The sequence below is a fragment of the Pongo pygmaeus genome, chromosome 12 (genome assembly GCF_028885625.2).
Source record: "Pongo pygmaeus isolate AG05252 chromosome 12, NHGRI_mPonPyg2-v2.0_pri, whole genome shotgun sequence".
NCBI lineage: Eukaryota > Metazoa > Chordata > Mammalia > Primates > Hominidae > Pongo > Pongo pygmaeus.
The window spans coordinates 27,879,368-27,893,091 of NC_072385.2; the positions used below are offsets into that span (position 1 = coordinate 27,879,368).

At 35.9% G+C, this 13,724-nt stretch overlaps 1 protein-coding gene across 4 annotated transcripts in view; it reads left to right on the forward strand.

Moving 5' to 3' along the window:
• Positions 1–13,724, forward strand: part of VWA3B (von Willebrand factor A domain containing 3B) — a 224,084-nt gene that overhangs the window by 170,124 nt on the left and 40,236 nt on the right. For 3 of the 4 annotated variants that reach the window (XR_008500554.2, XR_008500556.2, XM_054474969.2), the window contains one exon: positions 3,709–3,759. The exons of the other annotated variant lie outside the window; for it this stretch is intronic. Coding sequence is in view for 1 of the 3 variants with exons in the window: in XM_054474969.2 (XP_054330944.1) it covers positions 3,709–3,759 (51 nt within the window). In the remaining 2 variants the exon portion in view is untranslated. The remainder of the gene's footprint in view (positions 1–3,708; positions 3,760–13,724) is intronic. 4 annotated transcript variants of the gene reach the window in all.

Here is a 13,724-nt window from a genome sequence, read left to right on the forward strand (position 1 = left end):
GCTTGAATAATTCAAATATTCGAGTCCTGTAATTACCCGGCCTGTGAAAGCCTGATGCAGGGCCACGAGCTAGATAGAGCTCCACGGTCAGATGGTTCGCGGGGGTTTCCTGCTTGGTTCTGACACCAGCTCTGTTCCAGTGTGTGACAGTCGTGAGCCTCAGATTCCTTGTTCACAGAATCTATCTCACAGGCCTGTTGTGAGGATTATGTAAATGATATATAAAGAGGAACTGATGTTCATTACTTCCCCCTTTCACTCCCGACTCTGCTGACCCTAAAATAACCACAGGTGCGTGGAGTGAAATCGTCATCTGGTTCTTCCCACTGCATTGACCTTTTCCCAAGGATTTCAGGAAAGGACAGGGACCCCCCTCCCAGGCAAAAGAGAGGCCTCTTTTCTTAGCAGCAAAACCAAAACAAACATAGTAAGTCATTTGTCCTCCTTCTTACTCTCAGTGAGTGAATCTGGAAAAGCCTTTTAGTACCCTCTAGAGAAATATTGTCACTATATTGTTATTAATTATATTAACTTCAAGTTATTAACAATTTTAACATAATTGATATTATTTAATAATTAAGTTACTGATTGAATTGTTATTATTTGGTATCACTAATTTGATGTTTGTATCAAGTAAATTATTTAACATTGTTATTTAATATTAATAGTAACATGAATATTATACAGAACCAAATTTCCTGATCATTTGCATTCAATAGTGTTTAAGAGTGTTGTTGGTATAAATGTCAATTTCTTTTTCCATTTTGCTTCACTTTTCTCAAGATATTCAGAATATGAAAAGTAATTAATGACACATTTACCACTCCCATCCCCAATATAACATTTCTAAGGAGTTTCCCAACAAAGATAAGCGAGATGTAACTTTAAAAACAACCTTTGTGTAATCATAAATCCATATGTTTAAGGATGACCAGGCATATGGAAAGCTCACAGTCCTTTGGTCAAAATAATGACATAAACTTGTTATTGGGGTCACACTTAGTGCCCATGCATGGGAGTTCTTTTGTCTCATTTTAAGAATCGAGGCAGCAATTTTGGCTTTGTGTGTCTGAGTATAAGCTTTGAGTGGATATTGCCAGGGCTGGCTGGATTCTGGAGTGATTTTTCTGCTGCTGACTTTCATTGAAAGTCCTCAGATCACAGAAGCAGCATCCATTCTAGCCTGTCTCGGGGACCATGCTTAGAAACCTCTCCTTACCGTCTGCAGTTTGCTGGGCCGGCTGCTTCTCGGCCTTCTGAAGTGTCACTAGTTACAAGTTGCTTTGCAAATGAGTCAACTCTTGGCACAAGCCGATTTGAGAATTAGAGATACAGAAAGTTGGTGAATGCAATCCCTTAGCCAAATTTCACTCTCCTACAAAAAACAAAGAGGGAAACTTTGTTAGAAAAATCCCTGAATCATGGGGCTGGACCAGCCGCGGAGAGGCCCTCAGGTCCAGTGCCGGGCCCGAATCCCACAGGGACTCCCTCATCCCATGTGCTGACTGGCTTTCCTGCAGTGGCCTCCCTGGTCAGTAGAGCCATTGAAGTATTTTAGTGAAGATGGAAAATAGGGGAATAACAAAGGCTATGAAAATGTGCTCCTGGAAAAATATTTTCTAAAGAAGTGAATTAAAATTAGAGACCTCTGCTAGCAAACTGGACCCACATTTACCAGTGATTACTCAGCGTTTCTAAGCCTTGCTTTTCAGAACCTGGAGGGAATAAACATTGAGCTATTCCTGGTCACTTTATGTATGCATCTCACTTAATCCTCTCAAGGATTCCAAGGGCAGGTGGTGTTAGCCTTGCCTTATCAATGAGAAAACAGTTTCCAAAAGCTATGTAGCACAGGATCACACAGCAGCAAAGTGAGGACACCAAGGTTTGAACCCAGAGCCCTTACCACACTCCCAGCCTCCCCACCACACTGCCTCCACTCTCTACATTTACGTTTAAGGGGATTGTGAATGGGTTTTTTGTTTGTTTGTTTGCTTGTTTGTTTTTCAGAGAAGCACAAAGATACGTAAAATGCGTACTATAAGTCCTTTTAACAAATCTTGGCAGCCTTAATCATTATTACCTGAATCACACGATTCAAGAAAGCCAGTTTCCAAATAGGCCTCAAAGAACCAAACATCTCAAGTGAGACAGAAGCACTGAGCTGGCTTATTTCCCTCTTCCCGACTCTTTTTCTATCACTTAGAGCACATTTACCTGGATCAGACACAATTTATGTGCTGTGTACACACTAGCTCAAGTCCTCATGGCGACACTAGGAGTGGAGCGGTACTATTAACTATCCCCACTTTACTGAAAAGTTGGGCACTGGCCCAAAGCCTTATGGCAAGAAGGAGAAGAAGCTGACTGAGCTTTGGGCCCTGGCGTTGTGGCTCCGGAGTCTACCCTCTTCACCACCATGCAGACGCCCTTTCTGTGTTCTCACCAGGCTCATGATGGGAGGGCAGGGCAGGAGAATGCAGCCACCTGAAATATGTCCTCTGAGCCCTGTCCAGCTGATACTGGGTCCAGTGGTTAGAAGAATGCCTCCTGAAGAGCAGTAGCATTCTCCTACCTCATTGTATGGAAGCAGTGTTTTTTGTTTTTGTTTTTTGTTTTTTTTGAGATGGACTCTAGCTCTGTCACCCAGGCTGGAGTGCAGTGGCGTGATCTTGGCTCACTGCAACCTCCGCCTCCTGGGTTCAAGCTATTCTCCTGCCTCAGCCTCCTGAGTAGCTGGGAGTACAGTCGCCCGCCACCACGCCTGGCTGATTTTTGTATTTTTTTTTTTTTTTTTTGGTACAGACAGGGTTTCACCATGCTGGCCAGGCTGGTCTCGAACTCCTGACCTCAGGTGATCCGCCCACCTCAGCCTCCCAAAGTGCTAGGATTACAGGCGTGAGTCACTGCGCCCGGCCGGAAGCAGTGTTTTTTAATGGAACATCAGCTCACAACCCTGGAGCCAGTGTTCTCTGCCCTGCAGCTCAGAAAGCCTGCTTTTGGGTAATGATGTCCTGACACAATGACTCGGAACTGGGCTGGGAACTCAAGAAGCAACACTGATTAGTAGCCAAAAGAGCAGCTATGGCTACCCTGTAGGAACCACTAGCTCCAACCTCTTTCTTTGCTCTTGGGTCGACAGCTTCCCTCTGAAAACGTGATCAGTCTCAGCACCGCCAGCCAGCAGCTGTGGGTGAGCAAGGTGCTTCATCCAGCTGCCCCTCCTAGCAGCCTCATTTGGAAAACAAGGCAGCCAGGCTGCTTGATCTCTAAAGTGTGTCCCAATCCTATTATTTATGACCCTGTTAACCTCTTTTGATCTGAGAATCCAGGCAGAAGAGTGTCTACAGAAAGCGAACTAAAGAACACAGTTATGTTTCCATAAGAAGAAAAATGGTGGGTGTTTAGAAACGACTTAAAACAGAGATAATGAAGACCAGTTTGTCAACTGCCTTTACTCAGTCTGAGTTTTACCTGACTGAGCTGGGGACTGAGCCCTCCTTTAATATTTGACACAATTGCCACAAAACCATGAGGCTGCTGCAGTGATGCTGAGGTGACACATCCAGTGTCTTTAAGCACATGACAGTGGCCTGGCTCAGTGGAGATGATGCTTAGATGGGCTCCCACTGCGGTGCCTTTGGTTAACCTTTTGCCATGAAATTAAGTACTGCTACAAAATTATTGTTGACTTTTTTTTTTTAACAGGCACTTGAATAAAATTGTTTGGCAAGCATTATCTCAAGAGGAAAAAGAAAAGTAAGCCATTCCATTCCCTCCTCACTTTTTTTTTTTTTTTGGTGAAATTTACGTAACATAAAATTAACCATTTTAAAGTGTACAATGCAGAGGTATTTAAAATATTCAAAATGTTCTGCAAACCACTACCTTTTTCTAGTTTCAAAACTTTTTCATTACCCCAGAAAAACACTTTGTAACCATAAATTAATCACTCCCCATTCCTGTCTCCCCGTTTTCCGGGTTACCACCAGTTTGCTTCCTGTCTTCTATGATGTTGGCTACTCTGGATATGTCATATGAAGGGAATCATACAGCATGTGACCTTTTGTGTCTGGCAGCTTTTACTTAGTTAATGGAAAAGCCTCATGTTTTCAAGGTTCACCCAGGTATCAGTACTACATGTGTATATATACACCACGTTTGTCTGTCCATTCTTCCACTGACGGGCGTTTGGGTTGCTTCCGCTTTTTTGCTATCACGAACTATGTTGCTATATGCGTTTGTGTAGAAGTTTCTTTGTGGACATATGTTTTCATTTCTCTTGAGTATATACCTAGCAATGGATTTACTTGTCACATGGTAATTCTATGCTTAACTTTTTGAGGAGCCACCAAACTGTTTTCCACAGTGGCTATGCCATTTTTAGAACATATCTATTTATTTTTATTGGCCCATAATAATTGTACATATTTTGGGGTACATGTGATATTTTGATACTTTCACACATGTAATGATCAAATCAGGGTGTTTAGGCTGTCTATCACCTCAAACATTTATTATCCCTTTGTGTTGGGAACATTTCAAGTTGTCTCTTCTAGCTGTTTTGAAATATACAATAAATTATTGTTAACTATGATCTCCCTACTGTGTTATCAAGTGCTAGAACTTTTTCCTTCTACCTAGCTGTATGTTTGTATTCATCAACCAAACCTCTCTTCATCTCCCCTGCCTCCACACACACTCTTCCCTGCCTCTGGTAACTATGATTTTATTTTCTGCCTCCATAAGATCAACTTTTTTTTTTCTTTTTAGCTCCTACAGATGAGTGAGAACTATTTGTCTTTCTGTGCCCAGCTTATCTCACTTAATATCATGACCTCCAGTTCCATCCACGTTGCTGCAAATGATAGGATTTTGTTCCTTTTTTGGCGAAATAGTATTCCATTGTGTATATATACCACATTTTCTTTATCCACCCATCCGTTGATGGATAGTTTGATTCCACATCTTGCTGCAATAAACATGAGGGTGCAGGTGTCCCTATGATACATATTGATTTACTATCTTTGGATAAATATCCAGTAGTGAGATTGCTGGATCACGTGGTAGGTTCTTATTGTGCCACATCCTCACGAACACTTGACATTTTCCTTTTCTTTTTTTTTTTAAGTCATTCTCATGGGTGTGAAAGGCTATTCTCTTGTGGTTTTGATACACATTTTCTTAATGACCAATGATGTTAAACATCTTTTCATGTGCTTGTTGTCCATTTGTATATCTTCTTTGGAGAAATGTTTATTCAAGTTCTTTGTCCATTTTCAAATTGGATTGTGTTTTTGTTGTATAACTTCTGAGGATTAAGTCATTATCAGATATTTGATTTGCCAGTATTTTCTTCCATGCTATGGGTTATCTTTTCATATTCTTCATAATGTCCTTGGATGTCCAAAAGTTTTTAAGTTTTAGGAAGTGAATTCACCTTTTTTTCTTTTGTTTGTGTTTTTAGTGTCATATCTAAGAATCCATTGCCAAATACAAAGTCATGAGCATTTATCCTTTTGTTTTCTTCTAATATGTTTATGGTTTTAGGTCTTACATTTGGGTTTTTGACCCATTTTTGAGTGAATTTTTGTATCTGGTGTGAAGTAGGGTTCCAGCTTCATTCTTTTGCATGTAAATATCCAGTTTATCCAGCACCATTTGTTTCAGAGACTATTCTTTCCTTTTGAATGGTCTTGGCACCCTTGTCAAAAATCATCTGACCATAAATGTTTGAGTTTATTTCTGGACTCTCTATTCTATTCCACTGGTCTATATATGACTATCTTTGTGCAAGTTGACACTGCTTTAATTACTGTAGATTTGTATTCAGTTTTGAAATTAGGAAGTATGAGTCCTTCAACTTTATTCTTCTATTTCAAAATTGTTTGGGCTATTCAGGGCCCCTTGAAGTTTTGTATAAATTTGAGGATTGGCTTTTCTATTTCTGAAAAAAAAATTGGAATTTTTATAGGGATTATATTTAATACAAAAATTGCTTTGAAGAGTATTACCATTTTAACAATATTGTTTTCCAATCAATGAACATAGGATGTCTTTCCATTTATTTAGTGGATCTTTAATTCCTTCAGCAATGTTATATAGTTTTCAGTATACATGCCTTTCACATCCTCTGTTATTTTGTTCTTTTGGGTGCTATTATAAATGGGATTGTTTTCTTAACTTCATTTTCAGATTGTTCATTGCTGGTACATAAAAACACAGCTGAATTCTGTATTTTGACTTTGTACCTTGCAACTTTGCTGAATTTATTGGTACTAGTAGCTTTGTGAGGAATCTGTAGGGTTTTCTATATATAGAAACATGTCATCTGCAAGTAGAAATAACTTTACTTCTTTCTTTCTAATTTGGATGCCTTTTATTTCTTTTTCTTACCTAATTGATGTAGCTAGTACTTCTAGAACAACATTGAATAGCAGTGGTGAAAGGGGACATTCTTGGCTTGTTCCTGATCCCAGTGAGAAAGCAAGGAAGTTCCCTGTATTCCTAGTTTTCTGATTTTTTTATCATGAAAAGTGTGTGTTAAATTTTGTCAAGTGCTTTTTCTGTATCTATTGGTTTTTTTCCCTTTGCTCTACTAATGTGGTATATTAAATCATTTGATTTTCTTAGGTTGAACCACTCCTGCATTTCTGGCATAAATCCTATTTAGTCATGGTGTACAATCCTTTTAATGTTCTGTTGGATTTGATTTGCTAGTGTTTTATTAAGAATATTTGTGTCCATATTTATAAAGAAAATGGTCTGTAGTTTTTCTTTGACATGTTTGTCTGGCCTTGGTATCAGGGTAATTCTCTTCTTGTTGACTGTTAAGAAGTATTCCCTCATCCATTTTTTGGAAGAGTTTGAGCAATATTGTTGTTAATTATTTGTTTGGTAGAATTCACCAGTGAAGGCATCTGCTTCTTAACTTCCCTTTGTTGGGGGATTTTTGATTTCTTATGCAAAGTATTTAATTGTTATATAGGCTGTTGAGATTATCTATTTCTTCTGGAGTCATTTTGGTAATCTGTTTCTAGGAAGTTGTGCATTTCATCTAGATTATTTATTTTTGGCATAGAACTATTCATAGTATTCTCTATAATTCTTTTTATTTCTGTAAGCTGAATTGGTAATGTGCCTGCTTTCACTTCTAATGGTGGTAATTTTGTGTTTTTTCCTTTTAGTCAATCTAGCTGAAGATTTGTCAATTTTGTTGATATTCTCAAGGAATAAACTTCGTTTTGTTGATTCTCTCAATTGTTTTTCTATTCTGTAATTTGTTTTTAAGTGCTCTCCTCTTTATTATTTCCTTCCTCTGCTGGCTTTGGGTTTAGTTTTCCGTCCTTTTTCTAGGTCCTTAAGGTGTAAATTTAGGTTGTTGATTTGAGAGCTATCTTTTAATGAGGAATTTACAGTCATAAAACTTCATCTGAGCACTGGCTTTGCTGCACTCATAAATTTGGGTGTGTTATGTTTTCATTTTGATTTATCTCATACTGCTTTCTAATTTCTCTAGTAATTTCTTCTTTGGCCTATTGGTTGTTTGAATGTGGTATTTAATTTCTATGCATTTTCCATTTTTCCAGTTTTCCCTTCATTATTGTTCTAGCTTTATTCCATTGTGGGTGAAAAATATACTTTGTGTGATTTTAACCTTTTAAATACCTTGAGAATTGCTATGGTTAACATATGGTCTACCCCAGAAAATGTTAAATGTGCACTTAATGTATATTCTGATGTTGCTGGATGGGGTGTTTTGGATACGTTTGTTAAGTCTAGATCATTTATAGTGTTTTCTAGTCCTCTATTTTCTTATAAATTTTCTGTCTAGATGTTTTATCCATTATCTAAAGTGAGGTGTTGAAGTCTCCAACTATTTTTACACAGTAGGCCCTCTGTATATGTGGGATCTGCATCCATGATTCAGCCAACCATGCATAAAAAATATTTTTTAAAAAAGAAAAATAATAATACAATAGAAATACAAGTAAAGATAAGTATAGTGCAACAACTATTTATGTAGCATTTACATTGTATTTGGTATTATAAATAATCTAGAAATGATTTAAAGTGTGCAGAAGGATGTGTGTAGGTTATATGCAAATATGACACTATTTTATTTAAAAGGCTTGAGCATCTGTGGATTTTGGCTTCCATAGGGGGTACTAGAACCAATCTCCCGTGGATATCAAGGCATAACTATACATAACTGTCTATGCCTCCCTGTGATTCTGTCAATATTTGCTTCACACATTTTAGGAATCTGTGCATGTATGTTTCTAATTTTTATATCTGCTTGATAATTTGAGACTTTTAGCAATACAAGATGTTACCTTTTGTCTCTTGTAACAATTTATAACAAATCTATTTTTACTGGTAATATTATAGCCACTCCAACTCTCTTTGGTTACTATTTCCATGGAATATCTTTTTTCATCCTTTCACTTTTAACCTATTTGTGTCTTTAGGTCTAAAGTGAATCTCTTTTTAAGCAGCATATAGTTGGATCATTATTTTCCTCATTCTGCCAGTCTTTCTGTTTTAATTGGTGAGTTTAATCTATTGACATTTAAAGTGATCACCAATAATGAAGAATTTACTTCTGCCATTGTGCTATTTGTTTTGCATGTCAAAATTTTTGTTCCTCAATTTCTCCAATATTTGTTTCTTTTATTTTTGATTTGTTCTAATGGGTCGTTGTGATCACTCTTTATTTCCTTTTCTGTATACTTTTTAGTTATTTTCTTAGTGGTTACCATGGGAATTATAGTTAACCTCCTAAATTTATAACAATCTTGTTTGAATTGATATGAAGTTAGTTTTAGTAGCCAACATTAACTGTTCCTATTCAGCTTCAACCTCTTTTATATAGTTATTGTCACAAATTATATCATTTACATTGTGTGCCCATTAACACTGATTTATAATTATTATTTTATGCATTTGCCTCTTAAAGAATAAAGAAAACAACAAAAGGAGTTACATACCAAACATACAAGAATATTGTGTTTGTATTTACCTATGTAGTTATCTTTAGTAGTACTGTTTATTTCTTCATGTGGCTTAGAATTATCTTCCAGTATCCTTTCACTTGAACATGAAGAGCTCTTTATAGCATTCCTTTTAGGACAAGTCTACTAGTAACAAACTCTCTTACCTTTTATTTATCTAGAAGTGTCTTAATCTTGTCTTCATTTTTGAAGAATAGTGTTACCAGATAGAGAATTCTTGACTGATATATTTTTTTTCAGGACATTAAATATATCAACCTGTTGCCTTCTGGCTTCCATAGTTGATGATGTGAAATCAACTGTTAATCTTATGGAAGAGTCCTTATTTATGACAAGTCACTTTTGTCTTGTTCCTTTTAAGATTCTCTTTGTGCCCTTCAATAGTTTAATTGTAATGTGTGTTGGTGTGACTCTCTTTCAGTTTATCCTGCTGGAAGTTTTCTGAGCTTCATGAATCCTTCTCCACATCCTTGGCAACACTTCTTATTTTCTATTTTGTTTTGTTTTTGTAGTGACCATCCTAATGGATATGAAGGATATCTTATAGTGGTTTTGATTTGTATTTCTCTATTTTTTTACATGATTCCTGGACATTTGTATATCTTCTTTGGAGAAATGTCTAGTCAAGCCCTTTATCCATTTTTATACCAGGTTATGTTGTTGTTGTTGAGTTGTAGGAGTTGTTTATATATTCTGGACATTAACCCATTCTCAGGTTTATTATTTGCATACACTTTCTCCCATTTTTTAGGTTGCTGTTTCACTCTGTTGATGTGCAGCTACTTTCTTTGATGAACAAAAGTTTTTAAGTTTAATATAGTCCCATTTGTCTATTTTTGCGTTTGCTGCCTACACTTTTGGTGTCATATCCAAAAAAGCTTGCCAAATTCAGTATAATGAAGCTTTATCCCTGTTTTCTTCTAGGAGTTTTATAGGCTTGGATATTTAATCTGTTTGAGTTAGTTTTTATATATATTTTAAACCAAGAGTCCAACTTCATTCTTTTGCATATGGATAACCAGTTTCCCCAGAATCACTTCTTGGAGAGACTGTTGTTTTTCCTTTGTGTAGTCTTGGCACCCTTGTCAAAAATCACTTGACAAGATCACATGAGAGCTTATTTATGGACTCTTTATTCTGTTCCAGTATTCAATATGTCTGTCTTTAGGCCAGTACCACTGCTTTGATTACACTACAGACAGTACACTGTTTTGATTATTGTAGCTTTGTAATATGTTTTGATATCTGGAAGTATGGGCCTTCAACTCTGTTCTTCTTTCTCAAGATTGTTTTGGCTATTCAGGATCTGTTGAAATTCCATATAAATTTTAGGATTTTTTTGTATTTATACAAAAAATACCATTGGGATTTTGATAGGGATTGCATAGAATTGTACATCACTTTGGGTAGTATGGACATTTTAACAATTAAGTCTTTCAATCCATGAACACAAAATGTCTTTTTTATTTATTTGTGTCTTCTTTAATTTCTTTCAGCAATGTTTTGTAGTTTTCAGTGTACAAGTCTCTCACTTCTTTAAAATTATTCCTAATTTATTCTTTTTGATGCTATTATAGATGGGATTATTCTCTTAATTCCTTACCTGATTGTTCATTGTTAGTGTATAGAAATGCAACTGATTTTGTGTGTTGATTTTATATCCTTTAAGTTTGCTGAATTTATTAGTTCTAACAGTATTTGTGGAATCTTTAGGGTTTTCTACATGGAAAATCATGTCCTCTACAAACAGAGATAATTTTACTTCTTTTCTAATTTGGATATTGTTCCTTTCTTTTTCTTGCCTAATTTCTCTAAGATTTCCAGTACTATGTTGAATAAAGGGAGAAGAGTGGACATTGTTGCCTTATTCCTGATCTTAGAGGAAAAGCTTTCAATCTTTCATTATTAAGTACAATAGTAGCTGTAGGCTTCCTTATGTTGATATAGTTTCTTTGTATTGCTAGTTTGCTGAGTGTTTTTATCATGAAAGGATGTTGACTTTTGTCAAATGATTTTTCTGCATCACTTGAGATAATCATGTGGGTTTTGTCCTTCATTTTGTTAATGTGGTATATTACGTTAATTTTCATATGTTGAACCATCCTTGCATTCCAGGAATGATGCCCATTTTTTTCATGGTGATTATCTTTTTAACGTGCTGTTTAATTCAGTTTGCTACTGTTTTGTTGAGAATTTTTGCATCACTGTTCATCAGGGACATTGGTCTGTAGTTTCTTTTTCTTTGTAGTATCTTTGTCTGGTTATGGTATCAGCGTAATTTCTGTCTCATAAAATGAGTTAGGAGTATTTCTCCCTTTTCAATCTTTTGAAAGAGGTTTGAAGAGAATTGTTATTAATTATTTCATTGTTTGGCAGAATTCTCCAGTTAAGCCATGTGGTACTGGGCTTTTATTTGTTAGGAGGTTTTTGATTATTGATTTGATCTCCTTACTAGTTATAGATCTATTCAGTTTTTTAATTTATTCATGATTCAGTCTTAGTAGGCAGTATGTTTCTAGGAATTTGTCCATTTCTTCTTGGTTATGCAATTTGTCGGTGAAATATTGTTCATAGTAGTCTCATAATATTTTTAATTTCTGTGTCATCAGTTGTAATGTTTCCACTTTAATTTCTGATTTTAGTTATTTGAGTCTTCTCTCTTTTTTCTTAGTTAGTCTAGCTAAGACTTTGTCAATTTTGTAGGTCTTTCCAAAAAAACCAATCTTGCTTTCATTGATTTTTTTCTATTGTTTTTCTATACTCTATGTCTAATCTTTATTATTTTCTTCCCTCTGCTAACTTGGGCTTTCATTTGTTCTTTTCCTAGTTCCTTGAAAAGTAGAGTTAAATTGTTAATTTGGGACCTTCCTCCTTTTAAAAGGTGTTTACCACTATAAACTTCCTTCTCAGTACTGCTTTCACTGCATCTCATACATTTTGATATGTTGTATTTTTTTCCTTCATTTATCTCAAGATATCTTTCAATTTCCCTTGTGATTTATTCTTTGACACATTGGTTGTTTAAGAATATGTGACTTAATTTTTATATTTTTGTGGATTTTCCAGTTTTCCTTTTGTTATTATTTCTAGGTTCATTTCATTTTGTTCAGAAAAAATACTTTGCTTTCAACTTTCTTTTTTTAAATATTTGTTTTGTGGCCTAACAATCAGTCTATTCTGGAGAATATTCCATGTGTACTTGAGAAGAATGTGTATTCTGCTGTTGTTTGGTGGAGTGTTCTCCACATGTTGGTTAGGCCCAATTGATTGGTGGTGTTCAAGTCCTCTGTTTCATTATTGATATTCTGTGTAGTTGTTCTGTCCATTATTGAAAGCAGAGCATGAAGTCTCCTGCTAATACTGGGTTGCTGTCTATTTCTTCAGTTCTGTCAAAGCTTGTTTTATGTATCTGAGAGCTCTGATGCTAGGTGCACATATATTTATGATTGTTATATCTTCTTAGTGGATTGGCCCTTTTACCATTATATGCTATTCTTCATTTGATATAACAACTTATGACTTAAAATCTATTCTTTAAGTTCACTGATTCTTTCTTCTGCTTAATCACATCTGCTGTTGAACCCCTCTAGTGAATTTTTCAATTCAGCTATTGTATTCTTCAGCTCTAGAATTTCTATTTGGTTCTTTTTTATAGTTTCTGTCTCTTTGTTGATATTCTCATTTTGTTCATGCATCACTTTTCTGAGTTCTATTTGTTGTCTCTCTTTTCTTTTAGCTCATTGGGCATCATTAACATTGTTGTTTTGAATTATTTTTCAGGTAATTAATATATCTCCATTTCTTTTTTTTTTTTTTTTTTTTGCTCTGTAATTAGTATATTAAGGAGACAATACATTTCAAGAATTGCTTAAATTCTGATACCCAGATTTAAGCATGTGAACATATGAGACTTTTAAACATACAATTAAAGCTATTCATCATAATTTGCTATACTACCAACATTACTTTGGAGTGTAAGTCAAATGGTTTAAAGTAATCCTATAACATAACTAAAGAACACCTTCCTATATTACACATGCAAATTCTTCACGTAAAGGTCTTTTCACTTCAATTGCTATGTTACCCAGCTCTGAAGTCACTACTCAGGCTTATCATGGTCCACAGACAAGGAGGGGGGCAAATGACCAGGACTGGTCAAGAATATATCTCCATTTCTTTAGGACCAATTTCTAAAGATTTATTTTGCTCATTTGATTGGGCCATTTCCCCATATCTTTGTGTGCTTTTCCCTATATTTTGTATGCCTTATGATATTTAGTTGATAATATGACATTTGAAAAAACAGCTATCTCATCCGATTTTCACAAACTGGCCTCTTACGGGTGAAGGGCTTCACCAATTATCCCAGCTAGAGATTTGGGGGAATCCCTGAAACCTTTTCTGGGGATGTGTCTTCTCTGGGCTTGTGTGTGTAATTTCCCAGTGAAAAAGGTTTGCCCGTCTCTTTCAGGAGCCTGTAATATCTTCCTCCCCCGGTGTCTCTCTGAAGTACTGCAGTATCTCCAATGCTGTAACAAGCTGTGACACTCATTTCTGTTCTCAGAGGTCCCAACCTGACCTGCAAAATATACCACTGTTCTCATCAGCACTCTGAATCAGGCAAGACGGAAACCTGTTTCTTCAGAAGTCCCCCAAAACACAAGAATTTTGAATGTGCATTCCACTCTCTTCTCCAAAGGAGGAGCCAGG